This window comes from Pseudorca crassidens, chromosome 10 (assembly GCF_039906515.1).
Source record: "Pseudorca crassidens isolate mPseCra1 chromosome 10, mPseCra1.hap1, whole genome shotgun sequence".
Lineage (NCBI taxonomy): Eukaryota > Metazoa > Chordata > Mammalia > Artiodactyla > Delphinidae > Pseudorca > Pseudorca crassidens.
Window position 1 is genome coordinate 71557264 of NC_090305.1, and position 24907 is coordinate 71582170.

At 56.5% G+C, this 24907-nt stretch overlaps 3 protein-coding genes across 12 annotated transcripts in view; all 3 read right to left on the reverse strand.

The window, feature by feature from the left end:
* Positions 1 to 809: 809 nt before the first annotated feature.
* Positions 810 to 18330, reverse strand: ITIH4 (inter-alpha-trypsin inhibitor heavy chain 4). Of its 5 annotated transcripts, none has more exons than XM_067754718.1 (25): positions 17950 to 18330; positions 15965 to 16163; positions 14609 to 14769; positions 12490 to 12594; positions 12226 to 12388; positions 11986 to 12096; positions 11358 to 11489; positions 10476 to 10592; positions 10036 to 10204; positions 9814 to 9939; positions 9447 to 9628; positions 9170 to 9355; positions 7480 to 7619; positions 7090 to 7244; positions 6791 to 6817; positions 6455 to 6508; positions 6248 to 6301; positions 5888 to 5974; positions 5307 to 5360; positions 5085 to 5111; positions 4882 to 4998; positions 3596 to 3770; positions 1677 to 1831; positions 1457 to 1553; positions 810 to 1026 (listed from the first exon to the last, which is right to left on the reverse strand). In XM_067754718.1, exons 2-25 carry the CDS (start codon positions 16049 to 16051, stop codon positions 957 to 959), a joined length of 2751 nt encoding a protein of 916 aa, XP_067610819.1. In that variant the 5' UTR covers positions 16052 to 16163; positions 17950 to 18330; the 3' UTR covers positions 810 to 956. The 5 variants fall into 5 exon arrangements, with proteins under 5 accessions (XP_067610819.1, XP_067610821.1, XP_067610817.1 ...); XM_067754720.1 differs by having other exon boundaries at positions 15965 to 16084; positions 17950 to 18189; XM_067754716.1 differs by lacking the exons at positions 14609 to 14769; positions 15965 to 16163; positions 17950 to 18330 and adding an exon at positions 13925 to 14250.
* A 153-nt stretch (positions 18331 to 18483) lies between these two features.
* MUSTN1 (musculoskeletal, embryonic nuclear protein 1) lies at positions 18484 to 19692 on the reverse strand. The gene is made up of 3 exons (XM_067754747.1): positions 19535 to 19692; positions 19003 to 19135; positions 18484 to 18795 (listed from the first exon to the last, which is right to left on the reverse strand). The coding sequence occupies exons 1-3, from the start codon at positions 19541 to 19543 to the stop codon at positions 18689 to 18691; spliced, it is 249 nt and encodes an 82-aa protein (XP_067610848.1). The 5' UTR covers positions 19544 to 19692; the 3' UTR covers positions 18484 to 18688.
* A 1618-nt stretch (positions 19693 to 21310) lies between these two features.
* The window catches only part of STIMATE (STIM activating enhancer), a 54336-nt gene continuing 50739 nt past the window's right edge, over positions 21311 to 24907 (reverse strand). Inside the window, exons 8-10 of one of the 6 annotated variants that reach the window (XR_010947056.1) lie at positions 23538 to 24905; positions 22980 to 23069; positions 21311 to 22396 (exon numbers count right to left, since the gene is read on the reverse strand). Coding sequence is in view for 1 of the 6 variants with exons in the window: in XM_067754744.1 (XP_067610845.1) it covers positions 24789 to 24905 (117 nt within the window). In the remaining 5 variants the exon portion in view is untranslated. Of the gene's footprint in view, positions 24906 to 24907 lie in introns of all 6 variants that reach the window. The other 5 variants (XR_010947054.1, XR_010947057.1, XR_010947053.1 and 2 more) reach the window with 5 other exon arrangements.

Below are 24907 nucleotides of genomic sequence, written 5' to 3' on the forward strand. Positions count from 1 at the left end.
CAAAGCTTTTTTGCTGCTACAGCTTCCCCTACCCTGGTGTCTCTGATTTAACTCTCCTCCTGCTTGGCTCTTTTCTATTATTTTCATTCTCTTGTTTTTTGGTTTTATTCTCTTTATGTTTTTTATTTGTAAGCCAAAGACTTGTGTCATTTTTGAAGAAGTAGGTGAAATAATTATAAATGTTTTGAAAGCATGCTTTGCCTGTGCAAGAATTGGATGCAATCTTTGGGGTGCCTAACCCTGGGGCACAAACAGGAGAGGAGACCCTCAACAGCCCAAGCTCCTGGGAACAGACCCTTGCTTCCCTCCTGGCACTGGGGCCTCATCTCTGTCTCCTCTGTCTTCCACTGCCAGCTTCTCTGCAAGGTAGTGAGAAGACAGGCCTGTTCCTGAGCACAGGTGTGAAAATCAAATTATGTCTGGCAAATCCCACTGCAAAAGGGCCCAAAAGTTTGCTGAGAATGACGAACTTCTACCCAGGTCACTTTTCTTCTTTTGAGTCAAAACTGGTTTTCATGGACCATGTCACCATAAAGCAGAGTGAACGCTGCTCCCAGGAGTGTTCTCCTGCCCTAGGCCCCCAGCAAGAGCAACGTTTTGACTGGGTGGTTTAAATCTCTCTAAATCTTAGTTTCCCTGCCTGAGAAATGAAGGGACCAGACTGAAAGCTCTCCATGGGCCTTACTGGCCTCAGGTCTTTGAAGGGTTGATGGCGGATGATTCTAATGTTACACACGCTATGTGTCCAGGACGTGATCCTGAGGCTCTGGGATTTGGCCAGATGGGACCAGAGATGCCCACTCCCTGGGTTCACACCACCTCTCTTTATTTTAATGAGCGCAAATACCTCTCCCCATGATGTTACAGGACCCACAGGTGGCCCTGTGGTCGCAGGGTGGCAGCCATCTGCACCCAGCAGGCGGCACGGCGGGTGGGCATAACTCCTTGCATCAGAACTACAGCTCCACAGACCAGCAGGAAATCTCCGTTCCCGGGGGCCCCTCTTGGTAGTCCAGCTTGAGCTCTCTGGGATGGATAGACGGACAGGTGGTCAGCATGTCTCAGGTTGGGTGGGAAGAGAGGGAGACAGCTAGGGATAGGAATGTGGAAGGTGGAGGGTCTTGGGGTCCCTTAGAGTTCCCTCCAGCACAGGCTGACAAGGCCTGGCCACCCAAGGGCACCCAGCTGTGTGTGGTCTCCAGGGGCCAGGGCTCTAGGAATTCAGGGGGAGTTTCCTACTGCTCCCAACTCACTCTAGTGATCTCTGGGCTGGTATGTTTTCTGTGGGTCTGAGTTGACCATCCTTTGTGGGGCCACTGAAAGCTGGGTCAGACTTGTCTAACCTGACACCTGACTGTCTAGTTCCCAGGCAGGGACAGAAGAGGAGTGGGGGTCTCAGAGCCCGGCTCCCAGCCCCACCCCTGGCCGGGCTCAGTGGCCTGTTGTGCTGAGTCACCTGGTGGCAGAGTGGTCATGCCCCTGGACCTTCAGTGTTCGCTTGCTGTCATCTGCTGCTGCCAGGGGCTCCCAGAGCACGTCCTGGTAAAACTGGCCTGAGACGCAAAGGGCGGGTCAGCGAGGAATAAAGACGGAGGGAGGCTGGGGGACGTGCAGAGGTGATGGCATTGCCTGTTCACAGGCAGAGGCGGTTTCTGATGACGTCCCGAGCCACGTACCAAGGGTCCCATTGATGTGGCTGGAGAAGCGGTCAGTGTCCCGCAGAAGGAGCCGGAGCCCCGCCCCAGGGCCGTCCCAGGACAGCAGGCCGATGGTCACTCTGTCAGGGCTGCTGAGCAGCAGAAGCCCCGCCTTGTCCATGGTCATCTTGAGACTGTGGGGAAACCTGTGTCCTGAGCAGGAAGGGAGGCAAGGAGGTGCCCGCAGGGGGCGTGGGCAGCAGCATGGCAGTGGGCAGGGGCTGCCCTCCTGTCCTCAGGATCTCCTAGTGTGGCCTTTGGTGGAAGGTCCCTTCAGTCTTCTGGGCTTCAGTTTCCTCAGTCAACTGGGACCAAGGTTAACTTACTGATACCTGGTTATCCCAGCATTTTATATATATATATATATATATATATTTTTTTTTTTTTTTTTTTTTTTGCCATGCTGCACGGCATGCGGGACCTTTAGTTCCCTGACCAAGGATCAAACCCATGCCCCCTGCAGTGGCAGCGCGGAGTCTTAACCACTGGACTCCAGGGAAGTCCCCTATCCCAGGATTATTTATAACATGAGATAACGGTTCCTCTCCCTCTGGTTTTCTTAGATTTGGTTTCTCATGAGTTATATGACTTAGGGGTTCAAGGATACATTTCCTCTGTCCCTTTTGTTTTTATGGCTAGTGCCACTTTCTTCTGATGATCAGTGTTTAATCATGTGTTTTAAGGTCTAGAAGGGCAAGTCCTTCTCGAATGCCTTCCTTTTTAACGTAAAATAATCTTTGAGATTATTACCATTTTTGTTTTCTTAGGAACGTTAGATTCCTTTAAGCATGTTGAATAAGACCCTGCTGTGACTCGGAGGTTATTTTCAATGGAAACGCGCTAAACTTACACCGTCTTGTTGACAGAGTTCAGTGTACAAGCCATGGTCTATTTTTCTTTATGTGCATCTTCTGCAGCTCATGAAAGTATGTGGATGTTCAATCACCACGATTGATAGGAATCCTTTATTCCATCTTCTAGTGTGTATGTCCAAGGCACAGAAATGCTATTGATCTTTGTGTGTCTACCAGATAGCAGGAAACTAAGATCTTTTATGAAATGGGGAGCTTTTCAGGTGAGCCCCTCAGATTTGCCAGGTGTGCACTCATGTATCAAGTGGGAACCAGTCTCTTCGGAGGGGCTGGGTGAGAGGGAGCGGACAACATACTCAGCACAGGCTGGGGGCTCAGAGAACACGGCTCAAAGAGGGCCGGGGTCCTTGGCCTCTCTCCCAGGCCCCTCGTGACTCCCAGAGCAGGAGAGCTACCTCTGCAAGGCTCCACACAGGGGAAGCCCCACAAGAAGAGGTCGCCATCCTTCTCCAGTACCCCCCAGCTGCCCGGTGTTGATGTCAGAGGGACCTGTCTCTCCTCAATAGAGCTTCAAAGTTAAGGATGACAATTATAACCTCCCCTGATGGACAGCGCTCTCCAACCTCTCGTTGTCAGGGTTACCTCACCACATAGAGAGCGCACCTTCCCGCATGCCCAGTGGGCACCGTACTGTCTGTGGGCAAAGTGCTCCCCGACCACATTCTCTCACTGGACCATCCCCTCAGCCCTCCGACTCAGGGCCAGATGATTATCCCTAGTTAGAAGTGAGAGGGGCTAGGCAGCCTGCCTAGGGTCACTCAGCAGAGCAGCTCCAAACCACACCATCCCCTGCACAGGACAGTGACCTGGGTTAGGTGTGAGGGTAGCCAGGCCCCCGGGACAACCCCTTGGCACCCTCCAGAGCAGGAGGGGTAGGTACAGGGCTCTGTGCATCTCTGCCCCTCCTGTGGGTGCGGCCCACTGCAGAGGACTCATGCCTAGCCACTCCGTCCCCAGGCCTGTGGCGTCCCATCACCAGCTAACATGGGGTGAGGGGTCACCGCCGGTCCCCAGCCTGTGGCTTACCCTGGCATCACCGAGTACAGAGTTTTCTTCCACTTGTATGCAGAGCTTCTTCGGTTCCGAGTCACTACCACATGCTCAGGGGATGCACGAACCTGCAGCTGGGGTTTCTCGAAGGTCACCTCAATCCACGAGAAGTGGCCCTTCTCTGTCTCATAGTGGCCAGTCACCTCAATCCCTGAGAGGGCCGGGAGCAGAGAGGTCGAAGCTGTGGTCCCAGCTGGGCACTGGCCTGAACAGGTGGTCCCTCCGGCTACAACCCCCCGAGCCGCTCTTCACCCACTCACCTCCGGTCCCCTTCCCCAGCCTCCCCTCCCACCACGGGCCTGCTTCCCACAGTCTTTCCACTCATCCCTTGGTTCCCTATAGCTTTGGAGGGGCCCCCAAGTCTTGGGTGACAGCCATCTTCAGACGAGCCCTCTGAGGAGGGAGGTCTCGTGTGAAGTCAGTAAACGCGCGTGAAGCCCCTGCAGCGTGGCTGACCCTGAGCTGGGCACCGTGGCCAAGAGTGGGAGGGAAAATCAGTGCTCCCTAGCCTCAGGGAGCAAACAGGCTCTGGGCCTGGCGTGATGAAGCGGGAGACAGTGTGTGAGGTCTGGGGGAAACGAGGGGGCCGTAGATGTTCGTTGACTGTGAGTGGCTCTGCAGGTGTGCATTTGAGCATCCCGAGTGCTGTGTGTCCCCACGTCTGACCTGACAGCTCAGCTCGACCCTTCTGGGGACTCGGGGTCAGGTCTGGCCAGCGCACCTACCTCCTCCCCCCATTTGTTTCCTCCACACCCCCTACAGCCCCACCAGCTTCCTTCAGGGCTCTGTGCTTCTGCCTACCCCTTCCTCTACCTTGTGGACCCCCCATTTCTCTGCCAAGGCCCAGTCACCCCCATATGACCTTGTGCAGCCTCCCCTGACCCTAGGACAGCTCTCATCTCCTCCTCTGGGCTTGTCTCCACGGCGCTCTGGGCACGGATGACAGGCCCCTGCACTGCTCTGTGCCCAGGCCTGTCTCCCCAACCCTGAAGTATGGCAGTGCCTGGGGGTAAGCCCACATCTGGTCATCCTGGGGTGCAGGCCACTCAGGCCTGCATATGTGGTGCCCAGTGAAAGGTGTGTGGGGAAGACGTATGAGCACAAGTGTCGGTGCTCAGGGGCTTGGCCATGTTACTACCTGGGACGAGGACTGCCCGTGAGTCTCTGTGGGCAGGTTTCCCACCGTTTTTTCTGGGGTGGGAAGTTGGGGGTGCATGGTGCCCGGGTCTCTCTGGGTGTATGACTGGGTGTGCACCTCTCACCTTGGCCAGGGTCTGAGAGCAGGTTTGTCGGTCCCTGAGAGCGCTTGAGGTCCACACAGAGCCGGTCCACGCTCCGCCCAGGCAGCGGCAGGATGACAGAAGGAGGCTGGATGGGGGCAGGGACAGCAGGTGTGGTTCTGGGGGCAGGTAGAGCAGGCTGGGGGTGAGGACGGTGAGGGGGGCTGAGGGGAGCTGGCACTTACCGTGGTGTGGGGATGCCGTGGTTGTTTCTGAAAGAAGAAAAAGTCTGGGTTTAGGCAGCCCCTTCCTGGGGAGGGGTGGGCTGAGGAATGGAGTAGCAGATGGGTGTGGCAGGGCTCCCTCTCCATCAAGAAGCCCACGCGACAGGTGGCAGAGCTCCCCGGGCTCTCCCCTCCCAGGCTCTCCCTGCTATAGGGCCAGAATCTATTGCTGCCTGGAGGTACCTTTGATTCTTAAGTCCATGTCATGTTCATCAAGAAATGAGGTAGCTGATAGCCCTGACGCAGGCATTAGTGCAGGAACAGCCAGGAACAGAAAGGGAGAAGGCAGTCAGGATTCAAAGCAATCGGCAAGCCCTCCAGCCATCACTGCCACCTGCCACCCACCAAGCTCCAATACCACAACCCCTGCCACACCTACACCCAATCTGGACGAGCCTTTGCAAAGAGATTTTTCAACCAGAAGAGCATGCTATTAGGGAAAACGCTGAGGAGACAGGGTCCAGCCGGGCCCTGCGGCTGTGTCTGAGTCCAGATTTGGAGATCAGAAACAGCTCAAGGGACTACTCCTGGCTTTGGGAATGGAGGAAATCTTCCCTTTCTAGAACGTTCCATCCTGAGCCAGCCTCCAGAGTGTGATGAATCCAATTAAGTAAAAATAAAGGACACGTTATGTAATGTCATACCTTACAGCAACTCTCCCTGGTCTGTGCCTAGCCCTGTGCTTGGTGCTCTATCTCATCCAACTCTACGGGCAGGTTCATCTTGAGGAAACTAGGCCCTCAGAGGGTCAGAAAGCGGCTTACGTGGCATCACGTCTGGTGGCGTTGGTCTCCAGGGCGTACGGTGGGGTGGATAAGGAAGATGAGGAGGATGAAGAGGTCCAGGTGGTCCTAATCTCGTGGGGAAATTGTACAGTTTATCGAAAACTCCAGTTTTGGAAAAGTTGACACATGCAGTCTTTTCTCAAGCAGTGCCATGGGTCCCCACACCCATGGCTCTGGGACCCACCCCAGAAGAGGGACGTGGAGAAGGCAAACGGCTCCCCTCCCCACACCCGCCATTCTGGGAGAAATTCAACGCTGGAACAATGGACCCTTCTTGAACTCCTCCCTGCTGGGATATCGGCCCCCCTTGCCCCACTCTGGCAGTGCCCCTCAAACTACCTTGTCCTCTCCAGCCTCTTCTTTTAGAAAAGACAGGGTCTGCAATGCTGCCTCCTAATCGGACACAACTGGATTTGAGTCCCAGCCCTGCCACCAGCTAGGCGAGACAAGAGTCACTCCCCCCAACAGCCAGGGCAGAGCCCAGTCTGTGGCCAGGTTCAAGGTTCCGTAAACAGCCCCTTCCTCTATCCTGTCCTCTTTTGCTACCTGATACTCTGGACGCTTTGCCTCCCACGGAATGATATCTGAAGAGAGTGTGACCTGGAAATCAGAGAGACCTCGGTTTGCTTCTTGGATGTGCCTTTCTGGGGCCCCCAGTGGGATGGGGGTCTGTGGCCCTAGTGTCCAGGACAGGGCCTGAGTGGCAACCAATATGAATGAACAGGTAACTACATGCACCAGCGTGCTTGGGCAGATGCCACCCCCTCCTGAGCAGGGCTGGGTTGGAGAGGCCCCGGCTAGCAACCTCACAGTCGCTGTACCATAGGCCCTGTGTCAACCAACAGTCACCCAGGCCAGCCTTAGAGGGTATTAGGCCCTTACCTGAGTGGACGTTCCTGTGTCTGTTTTCTGGTTAAGACAAAAAGAGGGAGAAAGAGAGAGATACACTGTCAGGGTGGTTTTGATAAATTTGAAGTGCTTCTGTTTAACCTTGCTTCCCAACCCCAGCACTACACAGGTGCAGTGAACATGCAGGGGTCAGGAGACCTAGCCTCAGTTTCCTCATCAACGAAATAGGGTAAGTCTCCCGGGAGTCTGTGGGTGGCAGGGGTGGCGTCTTGGTCGGGATGTGGGGAGGGGCTGGGGAAAATGCTGGGTCAAAACTCTGCTGCCACACCCACCATTTTCCACGGGTTTCTCAGCAACCTGAGACTGCTCTTGACCTTCGGGTTTGGTGATCACCATGGACGTGAGCGGGGTGACAAAACTGTAGCTGAGCGACAAGTTCAGAGCTCGGGCCTCAAGAGCCTGCTTCTCAGCATCTAGCGTGGAGACTCTGCAGGCGGAGGAAACCAGTGGCTCAGCAGGCCCCGGGGTGCCCAGTCAGACTCTCCCTCCCTTCCAGACCCCTCTAGGGAGCTCTCACTGGGGGTCTGGAACTCAGACACAATACCGCCACCCCGTCTCCATGCCTAGCGCCAGCTGTGCCTGCCCCACCGGTGAAGAGCCTGGGGAAGTGCTGAGACCGTGTGTGGCCACCCCAGTGGGGCCTGGAGGGTGTGTCCACCCACGTTTGCTCCAGCAGTTGCTGGATGGTCAGGTACGCCCACAGTCTCTCCATGAAGCTGTGGAAGATGTATCTGGGGCTCCAGAACGCCTCCTCCTGCTCTGCCACGCGGGACTCCGTTACAAAGGTGATGTTCTCCATGTGCTGGAAAGAGGGGCCCAGCCAGGGCAGGAGCAGTCAGGGTGTGACGTCTGCACCTGGTCTGGCGCTGCCCAGCAATGCCACGAGAAACCTGGCAGGGGCAGCGTTGGCTGCAAGGCCACATTTCCTTTGAGTAGAGTGGAGGGTAGGGAGTGTGTTTAGGGGTGTGAGGGGCTCAGCCACAGAGCCTCCAAGGATGACAAGGAGGTGGAGATAAAAGGGAGCAAACTATCCCAGGTGCTACACAGCAGGCGCAGAACCAGGAGCTGCATGAATTTTGCCTTCTCCACACATACAGCTATTTGTTTGATGGTTTTTCTCCAATGAACTTTAAGTAGACTAACACTCTTGGTCTTGACCCGAGCAGTAATACCTGTGAAATCTTAGGTCTGTGGTTCGAGTTATTTTTCAGAACACATTAAAATAAATGCATAACTAAACTACTAAAACAAAGGCATGTTTGTTTGTAAACTACTCCAAGTCACCTTGGGTTCTGCACTTTGGGAACCCCTGGCCTCTAGGATATCAGCAGCTAACATACATGGAGTGTTGATACCAGGCGAGACCTTAATCCCCACTGCAGCTTTACCAGGTGTGGGAGAGGTGACCTACTTTCATTTGTATACAGCAGGAAACTGAGGCACAGGGAGCTTAAGTGCCTTGCCCCAGGTCTCACCTCTGGGAGATGGCAGAGCTGGAAGTGAAGCCGGGCAGGCTGGCCACAGGGCATGCCCTGCCCATCATGACACTTGGCTACTTCTCCTGAGACGAGGCCCTGGGCCCCCCATGCCCGCTTACCTAGCCCACCTGCTATTCTCCCCACACGTGCTGCCTGCCTGCCACGCAAGCCTGGAACATTCCTCCGTCCCTCCACCATCTGGCCTCTGCCACCCTCTACTCACCTCTCAGTCTTAGCTGAGCCTCCTCTGGGAAGCCCTCCCTGATCCCCGAATTTATCCAGCCTGTAGCTCCTTGTTTGTGTGACAATTTACCCATGCTGTCTCTCCCGTGAGGGCAGTATCCCCAGGGCCTAGAGAAGTGCTGTGTTTCTCTTTGTGGAATGAGAGGGTCTCCCATGGCACAGAGGCAGGGAAGGCTGGGCGAGGACAGGACGCCACACGGTGAGCTGGGTTCTTGACCTGGCTGCAGTGGGGCCCAGGGCAAACCGCCTGCTCTGCCTGGATGTCAGGCTGCTCATCTGTGAAATGGGAGCAGCCCTCCCTGCCTGACTGTAACCTCAGAGGGCTGGTGTGAGGACAGGAGGGGATGCCAAGCACCTGGTGCCCTTGGGAACAGCAGCAGCAGCACTGACTGACCATGGAGTGACTGCCGCATGCCGGCCCCACACAGGTGCTCTCAGAAAATCACATCATTTCACTGAACCTCTACCAGGAGCCAACACAGTGGGGATGCGTCATCCGCAAGTGGCAGAGGGCACTCTGCAACTTGCTCAAGGTCAACCGGCTGGAGCCTGGCAGGGCTGGGGTTTGAACCCAGCCGCTGACTGCCTGCCCCGGCGGCCCTTCCCCTCCAGGATGGCTGGCCATACCTACCAGCTGCCCCCTGACTTTGGCTGAGAACACATCAGGGCTCTGGTCCCGGAGCTTCCCGGCCACCACCAACTCGGAGCCCTTGAAGAACAGCCGGAAGGCGTCCTGTGTGACCGCCTCCACGGTGTTGCTTGGGTACTCGAAGGCCACCGATGTCATCAGTGGGTTGGCCACCTCTTGGTAGAAGTCCTGCAGGGTGGGGGTGTCATGAGGGCCGTGCTGGGGTCTGCCCGCCTGTGCCATCCCTTGCTCACGTGGCCCAGCAGGGGCGCATGGGCACCTGGAGCTGCAGTGCGGAGTCCGAGTCCTCGTAGATGCGCCGGGCCAGGCCACCGTTGTCCAGTGCCAGCTTCTCCAGGAAGGCGTAGCTGACGTCGAAGCCGAAGCCCAGGCAGAAGAGGCTGTGCTGGCCGTCTATGGCTTCCTGAACGTTCTTCTGGATCTCTGAGGGGTTGGTTTCCCCTGGACCCAGTGGTTTGGGAAAGGGGTGAGAAAACAGTGATTTGCTCAACAGATATTTCTGGAATCTCAGAGCCAGAGGGGCCTCAGAGATCCCCCCTCCCTGCCCCAGGTCCCACAGCAAGCCGGGCCAGAGCCCAGCTACTCCCTCTGGGCAGCACGTCCTGGGGCTGCTGGCAGGGCCTCACCCACAGTGGGGTCGCCGTCGGTGAGGAGGATGATGAGGGTGACGCTTCCTGGGGGCAGCAGCTCCTCCCGGTTGGCTCTCTCTAGCAGCTGCACGGCCATCAGTATCGCATCGTTTATATTGGTCCCTGTGGGGCACACACTCTTAGGGTGGCTCCCAGCAGGGTGCCCCAGGCTGGGTTCAGTGCCCTGGAAGTTGCGTGCAAGGCTGCAGAGGCGCTCACCTCCCTGGGCCTGGATGGCAGTGGCGTAGCTCTTGGCCTCATTCACGTTCTCAGCCGAGGCTGCCACTAGCTGTGGCTTCCACGGGGTTGCTTCCCCACTGAAGCTGATGAGGTTGAACTGGTCACGGGGACCGAGGTCACCCAGGATCTTGATGAGGGCTTCCCGGGTCTGGTCAGGGGAAGGGGACACAAGGTGGGTGTCTCAGTGGGGCCTCCCTGGGGGCTCATGTGCCCTTGGGCTGGACCCCCAGGCTCACATCTGCAGTGAGGACATGGTGAATGCTCTAGCGGCAGGACCTGCCCCAAACTCTGACCAACCTCGATCCATGGGAGCCCCCTACCTAGGAAGATGGAGGAGGGCAGGTCTGCCTGTTCGACCAGAGCTGAGGGTGTGGGACATCTGTGAGTTTTCAGGACCCCGCCTGGCCCATGGGACCCACCTGCTGGATTTTCCTGCCGCTCATGGAGCCGCTCTTGTCAATGACAAAGATCACGTTCTTGGGTATCGTGGCCAGGTGCTCAGGGGCAAAGTAGTGCACAAAGTAGCCATTCTCGATCTGTGACCAGAGTGAGACACACCCAGGTGTAAGAGCTGCAGCCCTGCCCTGCCCCAACCAGCCTCCTCATCCCCAGTCCTGGGGGTCCTCTGCTCTCTTCATTCCATCCCCCTCCATCCCTGTCCCACCATTAACCTCCCCAAATCCTTGCCATACTTTAGGGTTTAGTCCAGCCCGTCCCTTGCAGGCTTCCCTGCTCATGCACAGCCCACCAGAACTCTACCCCTACTTTACCTCTTACTTGTTTTAGTATCTGAGGCAGCTTATACTAAAAGGTTCAGACATAATAAACCTGAGATCCATCAAAAAAGTGAAGAATCCAAAAACAAGGTCCATCTATGGCTTCCTGCATGTTCTTCTGGATCCTCGAGGGGTTGGTCTCCCCTGGACCCAGTGGTTTGGGAAAGGGGCGAGAAAACAGTGATTTGTTCAAAAATAAAGGGGAAGCACAACGATGCCAGAAACTTGTGTGAAAGAAGGTACTGTAATTGAACATAAACGTGAACTGTAAGTCTCCTGGCAGCCAAGGCTACAAGGGAAACCCTGCAGGGCAGTTCTTCATCAGAGACAAACTTTCTTCCCTCCAAAAGAGAACTGTTTCAGGGACAACACAACTAAACTGCCTGTTTGCCGTCTGTGCTGCCCCTGGTGCACACTGGTAACTAGGGGTGGTTATTTTGTCTGTTCTTTTAGAACCCCCAGGCTCAGGTCCTTGAGGGTAGATGGACTTTTTGGTGGCTCAGCTCTTCTCTGAAGCCCACACACCTGAATGGAACCCCCGGAGACAGTCCGGTCCACATCATAGCGGACGATGAAGTTGCCATCCAGGACTGTGTCCTGCTGCTGCTCTGGAGACTTTTGCTGCTGGGACAGCATCGGCCTGAATCGGACATGAGCCTGGAAAAATGACCAGGCTGAAGTTGGGAGGAGCAGCAAGGCCATGTCAACAACACCCCTCACCCCCATCTGAAGAGAGAATTCCAGGAGGCAGCCTTGGGTCAAATTCCAGAGAACTTTCTCTCCAGCTGAGCTATCAGATAGACTGCCTCCATGTAGGGGAGTGGGTACAAGTGAATCCCCTGCTCCTAGATCTGTGCAAGCAGAGGCTGGGCTCAGGATGTGTGCGTCCGGTCAGCTCCTCCTCCCTACCTGGTCCTGGGACCCTGACATCAGTCGTCTCTCCCGATTTCAGGCTTCAAACCAGCACCCACCATCCTTCCCTAGGTCTTGCCCTCTCCATCTGCCAAATGACAGCATGGACACAGGAACCTCACACGTCCCTTCAGCGCAGAGATTCTGCCCAATGGTCCCACTCTCTGGAAACCCAGGCCCATAGAGCCAGCCTGAAGACAGGCCCCTGGGAACTCTCACCCGCAGACCATAGCAGGCCCACCTTGGTCTTGTTCTGTGTGGTGGTGAGGGCCTCTGCCAGTTCATTGGTCATGAAGGTGCTCTCTGTCTCCAGAAAGCTGATGCCCTGAGGCTCAAAGATGTAAATGTCCATCTAGAGGCAAGAAGTGGGTTACTGGGTCTGCTGGGGGACAGGGCTGGCCTCCACAGGAGGCAGAAGGGGAAGCAGGGGCCGCCCTCAGGAGAGTGAGGAGGGCTTCTAAGAGGAGGCGGCACCAGGTACCTGCAGGTGCTTGACCAGCTGCTGGGGCTGGACTTTCAGCAGCAGCTCGTACGCTCCCAGATGCCGCACCAGGAGCTCCTCATACACCAGCTCGAAGGTGATCTTGGCAGCGGGCGCCACACTGACTGACACCTGGAACTGCTCTGTCTTTCTCCCAGTGGCCCTGGGGGAAGAGGGCATCAGGTGTGCCCCTCAGACCAGGCGCGGCTGAAGGCAGGGGCAGCCCCCACCCCCACAGGGTCCTCCCCACCCCGTCGGGCTCACTTGACGAGGCCGGCGCTCTCTCCCCTCTCCACAGCCGCGCTGTACTGCTCCTGGGCTGCAGCCTTCTCCTTGATGTTACCGGGGTAGGTCACACCATCAATGATCCTGGGGCAGGAGGGAGGGAGTTGTTGAGAGCCCGGTGGGGGAGGCTCCCTGCAATCCTGCCTCCTCCGGGACTTCACGTGCCTCTTGACAGACTGACTCCCATCTTTACCTGAGCCCACCCATTTATTATGCACCTACTGTGGACACGACTCTGTGCGGGGCCCGGTGTCAACGGGGGCTCTGCAGGCCTCCATCTACCCTGAAACGTGCACTGTGTCGGCAAACATGCCTTTTACTAAACAACTGGGATGAAGGCTGCAGGGGAGGCAGGTCCCGGCCTCTCTTCTCCCTTCCTGTTGGGCTCCATGTCCCAGTTGCCCCTTCCATCCCACAGACTGTTCTCAGAGGAACTGGTCAGCCACCAGCGAGATCTCTGAGCCACAGTTCACTCAGCCCCGTGGGGCAGACTCAGCAGGAGGGAGATGCCGGCTCCCAGGCCAGTGGAGACACAGGACTGAAGGCTCTGACCCCTCTCCCCCATGGCTGCCCCCTCTTCCAACACTGGACAGGCCACTCTGCAGAGAGGCTGGCCTCTGGGGAAGGAAGTTTTGGACAACTGGTGGACAGGGCTCCTTGGGGCGTGCAGACAATCCTGGTGGCTGTTTCTGGGGACTGAGAGTGAACTGGCAGGCAAACATAAGCCTGCTCTGTCTGGGGGTGGTGTGAGAGGGTGAGAGTGTACAGGGGGGGAGGGGGGGCAGCCAGGACCTCAGGACCAAGTGTCCTTCCTCCACACCCTCCTGACCTGCCTGGTCAAATTTAACTCTGGGCTAGGGATTGGGCTGCTGCTGGGCTGCAGGGCTTCTCCTCCCAGATGTCCAATTTGGGATCCCAGAGCAGGGCACCCTGCCCCCTGCTTCCCTATCTCATGCAGCAACAAGAGCTGGGCCCAGAGAGGGGTGCAAGTCCAGGGCCCTCAGAAGATGCGATGGGCCTGAAACCTCGTAACTTGCTGGCCGTGGCACCCACATGGGGGGCGGGGTGCAGCCTGTGAAGTTGGGCAGCACAGGTCTGGCTCCAGGGTGAGGAAATCAAGGGCTGCTGGAGGGGGTGCGGGCAGAGAGATGAGGAGCCAACCATAGGGACCAGACCCCCACTGCAGGTTTTCAGGGGTCCCAGGGTGCACTGGGGACTCCATCTGAGATGCTCGCTCTCTGCCTCACCCATCGCCCTCCCTGAGTTTCTGGGATCAGCCTCTCTCTGGCCTGTCCTCAATCACTGCCTCTCCTGCGGGGCCAGGGACAGAGAGTTCTCTTGCATTTAGTAAACATTGCAAAACCCGGTCGGGAAGGGTGGGGGAGGACAGTAGAGACAACGTAAGGATCATCACCTGCTTACAGAGTCCACAGAAACCCCAGGGGCCTCCCAATGCAGCTTCTGACCCAGAGCAGAACCACCCTCTGCAGTATCCCAGTTGGAGGTGTGGGGGGATGAGCCTGGCTTAGAACTTCTGTGACAAGGAGGTGGTCCCCCTCCTTGAGGCACTGCTTCATTGTGGGGCAGCCCAGGGGTTAGGAAGTTTTCTGTATTCTGAGCTGGAATCTGCCTTTTGGTGACTCCCTTCTGCCTGGGCTTGGCCTCAGGATGCCTTAAGTCTGTACTTCTCAAAGGCAAAGACACAAAGATACCGTGGTTCTCCATGTGCTACCTGGGCAGCACTCAGGGAAAATGGATGAACAGATGGAGAGATGGATGGTGGGAGGGACCAACGGAGGGAGGGATGAAGGCACAGCAGGATGGGTGGAGGAAGGGAGGGAGGAAGGGATACAGGGAGGGAAGGAGAGAGGGAGGGAGGGACGGAGGGAGGGAAACGTCTCTGAGAATGAATGAAGTTCCTGGCTAAAGCCTCTGCGCCCTGTATTGCCTGCAGGTGGAGCACACACACCTCAGGCATATATCCTGGCACATCTCACATCAGGAGGATGCCCTCTCTTCCTGATCTGGCACAGGGACCATGGTGTCACAGTGCTGGATTGGGGAGGGGGGACGAGGAGGAGAGCAGGAGGGCACCTACATGGAGAAGTTGGTGATAAAGGCCTTCTTGGGCAGCTCCATCTGGAAGGTGACCTCCTGCAAAGTACTGGCCTTGTTGACCACCCGGCTGGTGACGACTGTGTGGGCAAATCGGGATGAGACCCTGGAGTCTACAGTGAGGCTGTAGATGTCGATGTCATTCTGGACCAGTGGAGGAGGAAAGGAAAGGGTAGGACTGTTCAATGTTCTTCAAGAGTGGGCCTTGACCTTGGTCCCAGACCAAGCCCTGGCCCCCAACCCCAAGCGAGACACTGATCAAGCCTCAGGCAAAATTCTATGAAGCATTTCATTTGTGGACTTTCATCTCAGATCAGAGGCAGCTGTGTGCTTCAGTCCCCATCCTACAGTGCCACGGGGCAGGGATCAGTCTGTCTTGTTCAGTGGGGGCCACAGTGCCCCTCGGAGAACAAGCAGGCAAGGGGTGGGGGGGTGAAGCCTGAGCCCCACTGTGTCTGGGAGGAACTTACTTATCCTTGGGGCAGAGGTGAGTGGCAGAGGGTCCTGTTAGGTCAGGAAGCTTCCATGCCATCTTAGCTCTGCCCAGTGAAAGGGCAGTGAGCAAGTCCTGTGACTGGAGAAAACAGCCCCTGCCAGCCTCCCCCCAGGGGCCTGCAGGAGCTGGGAGAACTGGAGGGTCCATCTCTAAGGCTGGGCATCTTCTGCTTTGCCCCCTTTTCCCTGCGGCATTGGGCCTCTCCTGTTGCCCTGTCCACAGGGCACTCCCCCAGGCATGTGTTTCGCTCGAGGTCTGCGGTCTCCAAGGAAGGGCACGTGCAAACAGGCAGAGCCTACACATCTCTCGCCCGCCTGCCATGTGGCGCACGTGTGCTTAGCACAGAGGTGCGCGGCGGGCCGTGTGGCTTGTCTACACGTGAGCGTCTGCTCCATGCCAGACGCTGTACTCAGCATTTTACAACACTATAGGTTTCCTCTTCAACCACAAACTTCTAAATAGTTCTATTACTACCTTGTTCTACAGATGAGGAAAAAGAGACACGGAAAGCATCCCTGACTTCCGAGAGGTCACGCAGCCAGGAGGCGTGAGCTGGGCTCCTGAGGCCCATTCTTACCCGCCCCACCCACTGCCGCCCTCCAGGGCAACTTGTTAGGCTGCACTTCCTCCCCGTGAACTGGGGATACCGGGATCACCCCTTCTTGTAAATGGGGGACTCTCCATAGAGCCCTCAGTGTGGCGCCTGGTGGATGGGCAGCATGACTTCTCTGCACACACTCCGACCCGTGCTCACTTGCACACACCGAGGCTCTCCTCCCCTTCACCCACTTGTCCCACTCACGCTCAGGTGCACACACACAGGAACCCGTGGACACCCGCTACCTTTTGGGCCCTGAGGGTCTGGAGGGTGGCCAGCGAGAGCAGGACCAGCACGACGCCGCAGGCGCGGCCAGGGGCTGGGGTCTTCATTTTGGCTCTGGTGCCTGGCAGGCTGCTTCTGAACTTGAGAGGAAGAGCGGAATGAATTTGTAACTTGCTCGCTGCCCCGCCCCTGTGGGGGCAGGTTCTGGGAAATTGGGATCTGCAAGCCAAACACCGCAGTGGCCTCAGATAAGCAGGCAAACTGCGAATGTCCTGTGGACCTTGGCTGGGGATGGGAACGTGTACTGAGCAGGAGCAGGCTCAGGTGGGAGTTAGGTGCTGGCGCCCCTTCTGAATGGTCCAGAATCCGACCAAACCACCACCACCCCTTGCATGGCTCATCTCGCCGACAGGCTCCCTAGGACTGGAGGACATAGCAGTGAACTGGCCTGCTCTCCATAAGCCCAGCCTGGGAGAAGCACAGGCGTGGTTGGAAAGAGGGCCAGAGGGTGGTTTGCAGGAGGCAGGGGCCTGGAAGTCAGGTCAGTGTGACTGGGCAGTGGGACCCCAGATGCACCAAGCAGCCCTTGGGGTGCCTGAGTGGGGCAAGATCTGCTGGGGCCAAGGCAGGATGGATACACCTTATTTCTGGGATGAGAGAGGCTAGGTCAAGGAGCCCCCCTTCTCTCTGCTGGGGCCTCAGGATGCTGTTTGGGCCCCATTATTCTAGCCAGGACTCTTGGTGCAACTCCAGCAAGGCCTCTGAAACAAGATCTGCACTTGGCAATACAAACCGAGGGCCATAAAGACGCCCACACATGGTGGCCCAGAAGTCCCGCTCTGGGGAACCTCCTGAGGGAAGCATGGAACAGAGAGAGCACAGAGCTCCTGAAGGGGACGATGTTCAGGTGGCCTACACGGAGGTCAGCCGTGTCAAGGGAGCCCGTGAGTCACGCCTGGAGTGAGAAACGGCAGAACGCCGATCTGTCAGCACGCCAAGGCAGTGCCGGTGTCGTGGGCTCAGACCACAGGAGGTGGCTGGAGGGCCTGGGGTAGGATTACAGATGATGTTTTTTCAATTTTTCTTTAATAAAGTTGAAAGATTGCTTTCATAACAAGTAGCAATAAAGCGAATAAATACTAGGGGATCCGGACGCAGCTGGTGCTTATGTCCCTGTGGCTCTGGGAAAGCTTGGCTCCTGAGTCTGGGGCCACAGATGGGATAAAGAGGCTTCAGGAAAGTGGCCAGGTGCCAGACCCTTGGTCGGGGAAGGAGGACTCAGTGACACTATCCCAGGGGTGGGAACTGGGGAAGGGTACCATCTTCAGGGCCTACTCGGGACCCTGGCGCAGTGACAGGCTTGCAAGGGCTGGGAAGGGGGCTCCTCCATTAGCCCTGCCTCAGTCAACGCCAGTAGCATCTGCTCCAAGGGAAGGAAGCTGGGTCTGTGGCTACAAGTAAATATTCCCCTTCCTTAGCATGACTTAGCCAGAAGCCTCACCTCTGGGCGCATCTATACAGCTCTCCCTTTGACTATGGATGTGATTGGGATTACTCGGGAAGACATACCCGTTCAGCAGTCTGGGGAAAGAGCCTCCCCAGGAACCCAGCGAGCAGGCCCAGGCCTGGGCGCCACAGAAGGTCTGCTCCCTTGGGGCACAGAGCATGGACCCAGCCTGGAAACAGCTATATAAGGAGGCCGGGCTGGCCAGGAATGTGGGAAAGGCTCTGTGCAGCCCGCTCCACCTGCCCAGGGGACAGGCGGGACTTCCCTGTAGGCACTGGCCCCGAGCCAGGCACTGTAAGCCCAGACCCTGCCAGTCCATCTCCGGACTGTCTGTGGTCTTGCTGTCACAGCTGGACAGGCCTCTGCAGTCCCCTGAGTCTGACAGGTCCATGCGCACAGAGACACTGAGGCCTGAAGCGGGAAGAATCGCACATGAGCTGAGAACCTGGTGCTCCATGCCTCAGGCAGAGCTGTGGGAGTGGCAAGGGGGAGGCTTACCCTGTTTGGGAGAGGGGACAGTAGCTCAGGAAGCAGACTGCCACTGGCCAGAGAGGAGCCTCCACCTGGCTTTGTCTTTGAGGGGATGCGAGCTGGCAGGGAGGCAATATGAACAAGGTGGGGCGGGGGGGGGGGGCGCTTTGAGGATCTTGAGTCTCTCAGAGCCTCGGGGTCCTTGGAGGCATCTCGATGGCTTCTGTGAAAACCAAGGGAAGGGTGAGCCCCAGGCCCCCACCTGCTTCACTCTGAGCAGTGTGACTATGGCCTGTTTTGCGCAACAGGCTCCCTTGCCTCATACAAGGGGAAACAGGCTCAGAAAAGGAGGAGAGACAGTCTGAAGTCACACAGATCAGCTCCAGGTCTCCACACCCAAGGTTCTTTCTAGTACGTGGCAGTGGCCATAATGGCACCTGCATTATCCTCTGGGGCCATCCCCAAAGCTGAGAAGCGTACAGAACATGCCCCACACCTACGTTGCCCACCCCTCCCCTGCATTTAGTGGCCATGGCCAGTGACCAACCAACACCCTCCAAATGCTGGGGCCACTTGGGCATCCTCTTTATTGGTGTTGCCCAGGTGCTGGTGCAGAGTCCCTGGGCTCAGGGGCCAGGGCTGTTGGGGAGGGTGCCAATCCCAGAGGCCGCGGGTGAGAAGCTATGCTCTGGCATAAAAAAAGAGTTCTTGGGAAAGGCTCCTGTGTCTAGGTGTTGCTGACGGTGAGGGGCGTGGTGCGCACTTCTCAGCCAAAGACACTCTTGGCGGGTCCGGCTTTGGGCTTCTCAAAAACAGTCTCGGTGCCAGTCCGGGCGAGGCTGAACACCGATGGGGCGGCAGAACCAGCTTGCTCTGTGGGGAGGATGGGGAGGAGGTGTAGTCAGGGGCACGACCTGGCTTCCTAGGGAGGAAAGGCCCCTTTTGTGGGGAGCACCCTGCTGAGCTCACAAGCTCTGAACTCTTAGAAAAAGGACTCATGGGACCTCCCCCCCAACCCCATCCTCCCTCCTATTGACACACATCTGCGCCCTTGGAGCCCATTGTCCCAAGAACACTCACCACACTCCTGCATGACCTGGTAGGTCTTGGACTTGATCTCCTGGTTCTTGGTCAGCTTCCCTCGGGCCCCCTTCAGGTCCTCCTCCTTCACAGGGGGGCGCTTCTTCTTGATGGGGGCTTCCTGAGTGTCAGCCTTGGAGAGCCCAGAGCCTCATCTTACAACCCGAGGCCTCGAGGCTGAGAGCCCTTTCCCAGCACTGTGCCTTGGCCGAGACCCCTCTTCCCTGCTCACTTAACTCAAGCCAATTCAAGGCCTCACTCCTCTTCCAGGAAGCCTTTCTGACTATACTTCACAGCCCCATACCCCGAGTCTCTGCCCTCTTCCCACAAACTGGGAGCTCTGGGGCTATGGCTGTTGTAGCCTCACACCATCTGTGTGCCTGTCTTCCCTGAGCCCCGGTCTTCCATGGGAGGCAGAGCCTCCTGTGTTTATGCCCAGAGCTCAGCTCAAGACACAGCTGCTAAAGATGACAGCGTCCACCCTCCACCCCCACCCCCTGGCACGAGCAGGGCCTGTGCTGGGCCCTCCTACCTGGGACATGGTGGGTATGGGGAACTGCTCCCTGGAAGGCAGTGGCTGTGAAAGAGATCTGAGAGGCACCCAGCCCTCTGGGGCTTATATAGTTGGCTTGCCTGTCCCGGGAAGTCACTCCCCCTCCTCTGACAGCTCCCTGATGATTCAGATCCACACAGCCGCTGGCTTCAGAGTTTATTCTTGGAGATGATGGGGGCTCGCTGAGCACTGCTGCCTGGGGGGCTGCAGTCCTGGTGAAAGCAGACAGCTGGGGAGACCCCGTACCCTTGAGGACAGCTGCTCTCTGGCAGGTGGGAGGTGCTGGGCCTGGCAGAGACTCGCGTTTATGAACGAAGGTCCTGTAACGTGCGTGTGGCACTCCGAGCTGTCCATCTGCGATAGTCCATCCCAGCGTGGGGGGTGTCCCGGAGGAAAGAGAAGGCCCTGAGCCAGGGTGGACAGCTCTGAGCTTGTTTTTCTCTCTCTCCTACCCCTTCTCTGGATTCCAGAGGAAAGAGACTTCCCAAACCCACATGGCAGCAGGGCAGACGGCTTCCTGCATGTGCCGCTGGGGAGCATGTGCTCACACCCAGCTCGCTGGGCTCTCACAGTGGACTCAGATCATGGGGGCTACCCCTGGCTCACAGGTACAGAAGCTGCTGCCAAGGGAAGCCTGGGAGCTGCTCCATCTGCATTTTTGCTGACGCCCCTGCCCTCTGTCCAGCTCCCAGTGCAAGTTTAGCAACAGGATGAAGGAGGGAGCAAAGCACCCAGGAAGGGCCGGGAGGAAACCATGCTTTGTGGTAAGGGGACCGGTGAGCAGAAGGCAGGAAACAGCACAGAGCCTCTGACTGAGACGAGGTCACCGAAGGGCACCTGGCCCAAGGACATTTAGGTTATGAGAGGGTTGGCAAGAGTGAAGCCCACTCAAGTCATGGACAGAGGCACAGGCTCCCTGAAGGTCACTTAGCTCTCCTCTGCTAGTTCCTAACACCCCATCCTTGAAGGGAAGACCCCCGGGGCACAGGGAAGGACTCCAGGCCTGAGGTGAGGGTAGGAGTGGATGTGGGTAGGAGGTCAGGGTCTGCCCCATTGGATGAGACATGCCCAAGCTCCTTGTCAGTTTGTGATGGAGAGTATTTTTATCCTTGAAGGCTCCGGGCAGACAAAACCCAGCCAGGCACTGATGTCTGGCTGTCTGGAACACCGCTCTGCTGCTGTCAGACCTCAACCCACCCCGATACCCCCTGCCTGGTCCTGGCCCCAGGAGGCCAATGCGAGCCCTGCCAGGCTCCATCTGAGACGAGTGCTGACATGAGGAATGCCTCTGGACGGGCACAGACCCAGGGCTCCAAACAGGGGCCAAGAGGCACTGAGGGCAGGCCTGGCCTGTGAGGGCACTGCTGCTGGCTCCCAGCGCTTCAGCTTGGCCCCCACAGCCAGCTCTGCCCAGGGGGGGCACCTGCCTTCCAGCCCCGTGGCCTCAGGAACAAGGATGTGGGATGTTCACTCCTCACACTCCATCTCTCCGGCACCCTTCGCTCCTCGGGGGGCGGGGGGCAGGCAGAGTAGCTTTTACTCGCATTAACAGGGAAGTGGAAATGGCAAGAGTATGTTTGTTTTTTTTCCCCTTGGCAGGTTTTGGCTTCCACATCTGCCAGAAGGAGATGTCAGATTCATTCTCACTCTATTTTCTGGGGAGAACCTTCTAACTCACTGGGGACATTTTCTTGACCCCCCACTAAGCTGTTTCAACTTCACAGAACACACAACCAACAACCACAAAAGTGATGGTTTCTTTTTTTAAAAAACTGTAATAAGATGTCAAACTTTATTGTAAACCACTTTACAATGTTAAGTACATCGTCTTCCCTTTCATTTCAAAAATGTGTTTCTGTGAATCGTAACACCACAGATTTAACCACCCGCGCTGGGAGGGCAGTGGAAGTCGGTCATGGTTTGCTTACGTAGGTCTGACCTCTAATAAACTTCATGAAAAGAGAAATCAAATTAAACCAACCCACCCACCCACTCAGGAGCTCAAGGCCCCTCCCCAAGAGCAAAGCCCTTCAGAGCTGCCAATGTTTCACAGGGTAAAACACAGAGCTCTCCACTCCTAGTTGGAAACGTGTGAAACTTCTAAAGGCCAGCCCTGCCCCCTACAAGGTGGCTGCTCTGACTGACGGCAAGTTCCCAGAGCCGTCTGCATTTGCTTGGTTGCAAAAAGGCCAGTGAATTGCAGTCTGGAGGGCAGAGAGAGCTGCTGACAGCTGCTGCTCCTTCCAGGCTCCTGGGGCAGCCTTCAGATGGGGACTCTGGGCTACAGCCTCCAGGCGCACACTGAAGAGGGGAAGAAATAACCTGAATTTGAGCCTTTATATATTTCCCCTTTAAAGGCATGACAGGTCAACCTAACCCATGACTCCTTGTTGTCAGGAAGAGGCACAGGTTAAAGCTTGAGGCAGGAGGCCACCAGTGTGCCCGAAGGCTAATTGACAGGCCTTCACGTGGCAGGTCTTTGGGCTGAGCAGACCAAGAAGCCACTGCCTGGGATCTCACCAACATCCCTCCTTGCCATTGTCAACAACCCACTGTCAGTGAAAGGAAAAATGGGCAAGAACGATCTCTTCCATTCGGATATGACAGTTCTACCTCATCGGGTTATTTCTCTCAGTTACAAGAAACTTGTTCATGGCCTTGACTTACAAGTTTCCATTATGGGTGGCTTGGCTGAGGTCCAGATTTGGACAAATCAGACGGATGGCGCACAATACACAGTTGGTGTTCCGTGGTTTCTCAAGCACAATGATGCTTGCCATGTGGCAGGTGAAGAGCTGCACCTCATAAGGCACCTTGGAGCAGGTGGTGAGGAAGCTTATCCTAGGGATAAGGCCAAACACATCAGGCCACGCCGTTTAGGCCCGCACGCTGACAAGGCCCTGTACGATCAGACTCCCTGTTAGACGTCCATGTCCTAGTTAGCCAGCTATACAACTGACGCTCAGAGACTAAAGCCCTTTCAAAACCAGGATACAGGGAGAAACCACTGCTCGCTCGCTACCTCTTTGTCCCCCAAACCCACTGCCCAGCAGGCGCTGGGATGAGCCTTGAGATGAGCAGATCATCTGGGGTCTGTATAACCCAGTTTCCGTCCTTCACACCTGTGGCTTCCCCACCCTCGTCCCTGGTTTGGAAACATGAGGAGCTCAAGACTGAAAGTGAAGCTCAGATTCTGGGCTCAGGGAGGTGCAGAAAACAGCTGTGGCCCAAAGGTTATTCAAACCAAGACAAAACAGGAGGACAGAGTAAGGCAAGTCAGCGATGCCTGCCACCTACCAGGACCGATGTCAGTCCTGGTCTTCCCAGTGGGGAGCCCCCCACTAACACAGCGGAGGGTGGGAGGGGGGAGGAGCATAAAATGAGAGCAAAGCTAAGGGAGAGTGGAGATGGGCTCCGATCTCACCCTGCTCTCCTCTCCAGCTGCAGGTGCCCAGCGTAACAGAGTCGCCGCCCACTGCAATTCAGGTCCCAGCTCCTCTGGCCCTCTGGACTCCTACAGGACGACAGGCTGAGAAGGCCTCCGCAAGGCTTGTCCCTCCATGACCCACACAGGTGAGACCGTGGGAGGCAGAGGACAGGCCCAGGATGCCTGGTTTAACAGCGTGGCTCACACGCCACAATTCAGACACAATCTGTTTGAGTGACACGTTTTTATGTAGGTTTTTAGGTAGGAACCTAAAAAGAAGGTTCTGGGTGGTGTGGCCTCCCTGCACTGATCTCACTTCCAGCTCGCACCTTAGCCATGCGGTTCTCTATTCCTAAACTTCCATGACTGCCTCTGGGCTGGGACAAAACACTGGGCTGCTGCTCCCACAGCAGGGCAAGTGCCTGGGTCTGCCCATTCCACTGCTGGGCAGCAGACTCCCAAAGACACGGGGCCTAGGCCCATGCTGGGGAGTGGGGGCTCCAAGCTTTGAAACACCTCGTCCTGCCTGTGGACGCAGAGAGCAAGCTCGCTCACCTCCACCCGCTGCTCTGGAGGATGTGAAAAACAGGATCACTTGGTCAGACAGGCGTTCTCTAGAAGACGAGTCGACAACACTAAGCTGACAGGCGTAGCCTGAGAGGAAGTTCCCAGAGCTGGGTCCAGAGCCTGGTTCTGAAGGCTGCACCCTGGGAGGCGCGGAGGCCAAGACTGTGTTTTAAACTTCAGATCTGGAGGCTCTGAAGAGAGGCAGGGAACAAACAGGAGTGGCCTCAGAGTCTCAATTTCTCTGGACACAAAATCCTCTTACTTACGCTTCTTTTTCCAGCATGTTTCAGTAAGACCTCTAACCTGCCGGCAGAAGTGCCAAGGAGCTGGTGGGCCCTGGGCAGAGCCCTTCCTATTCCACCCTCACAGGGCCCTGGATCCACATTTGGACTGGCCACCTCCTGCTCAGGCCTGACCTTTGCAGAACCACCGGGTTTGTTGATTTCAGATGAGGGCCCACCTCCCTTCCTACCGGAATCATTTACCTCATCTGATCGTAGATTACCTAACAATATTCCAAATAAAAAATTCCCGACTTTTTCCACCCACCAGTTCACAACCCACGAAAGGCAAACAAACCCATTTCTTTGGGGATTAAAAAGAGTTTTTAAATACAATAGTATGAAAATATAACTTAAAAATATAAAAGTTAACAGTATACGGAAGACTTAAAAATCTATGTTTTGCCCATGAGTCCCATAGGAAATAAACATATACTCAAAAAACATTAACACTGTGACAGCTCATAAAACCAGCTATAGAAATCAATAGTTACAAAAGCCATTTCGAGTAAGAAAGCGTTGCGGTTCCAACCTGGTCAATGTGTAACTTTTAGCCCCCAAACGTGTTACGTCTTCACATTCCCCCGAGCCTTGGCGAAAGGCTCCACCCACAGTCTGTGTGCACGTGAGTTCTCATCCTCGAGGCCACCCGGCCAGACGCAGGACAGGGCTTCCGGGTCCCTCACAACACTGCTTGGGACGACAACACACAAACAAAATGCCTCGCTTGCATATTTGGTCAGTGTTTGTAGTGCAACTGAGTGGGGACCTCCAGCTGCCACGCCGGGACAGCGGCCTCCCTCCCTCGGGTCACAGTAGTCTAGGAGTGGGCAGAGACCGTGGGAGGAGTGGAGGTAGAAGAGGGGCAGAGAGAGGAGGGGAGGGAAGACGCAGCGGAGTGACCCTTGGCCAACTGGCGGCTGGCCGGGCCCCGACCCGACCCCAGCTTGAGGATGCGTCATACAGGCAGCCCGAAGCGGTGCTTCTTTTTCTTCGTGGACTTCAGGGGGGTCAGTCTCCGGAGGTCCTCCTCCACATCGGACTCCTCCATCTCGTCATCGGCCGAGATCAGGATCT

Coding starts and splice junctions, on each gene's coding strand:
- ITIH4 (XM_067754716.1), bottom strand. CDS start 14,235: ATGGAGAACCACGGTATCTTTGTGTCTTTGCCTTTGAGAAGTACAGAC. Junction 5,112..5,306: donor CATGGACTTAAGAATCAAAG/GTACCTCCAGGC, acceptor TTCTTCTTTCAG/AAACAACCACGGCATCCCCA. Junction 1,554..1,676: donor CCACATCAATGGGACCCTTG/GTACGTGGCTCG, acceptor TTTGCGTCTCAG/GCCAGTTTTACCAGGACGTG.
- MUSTN1 (XM_067754747.1), bottom strand. Junction 18,796..19,002: donor CCAGGTCATGCAGGAGTGTG/GTGAGTGTTCTT, acceptor TCCTCCCCACAG/AGCAAGCTGGTTCTGCCGCC.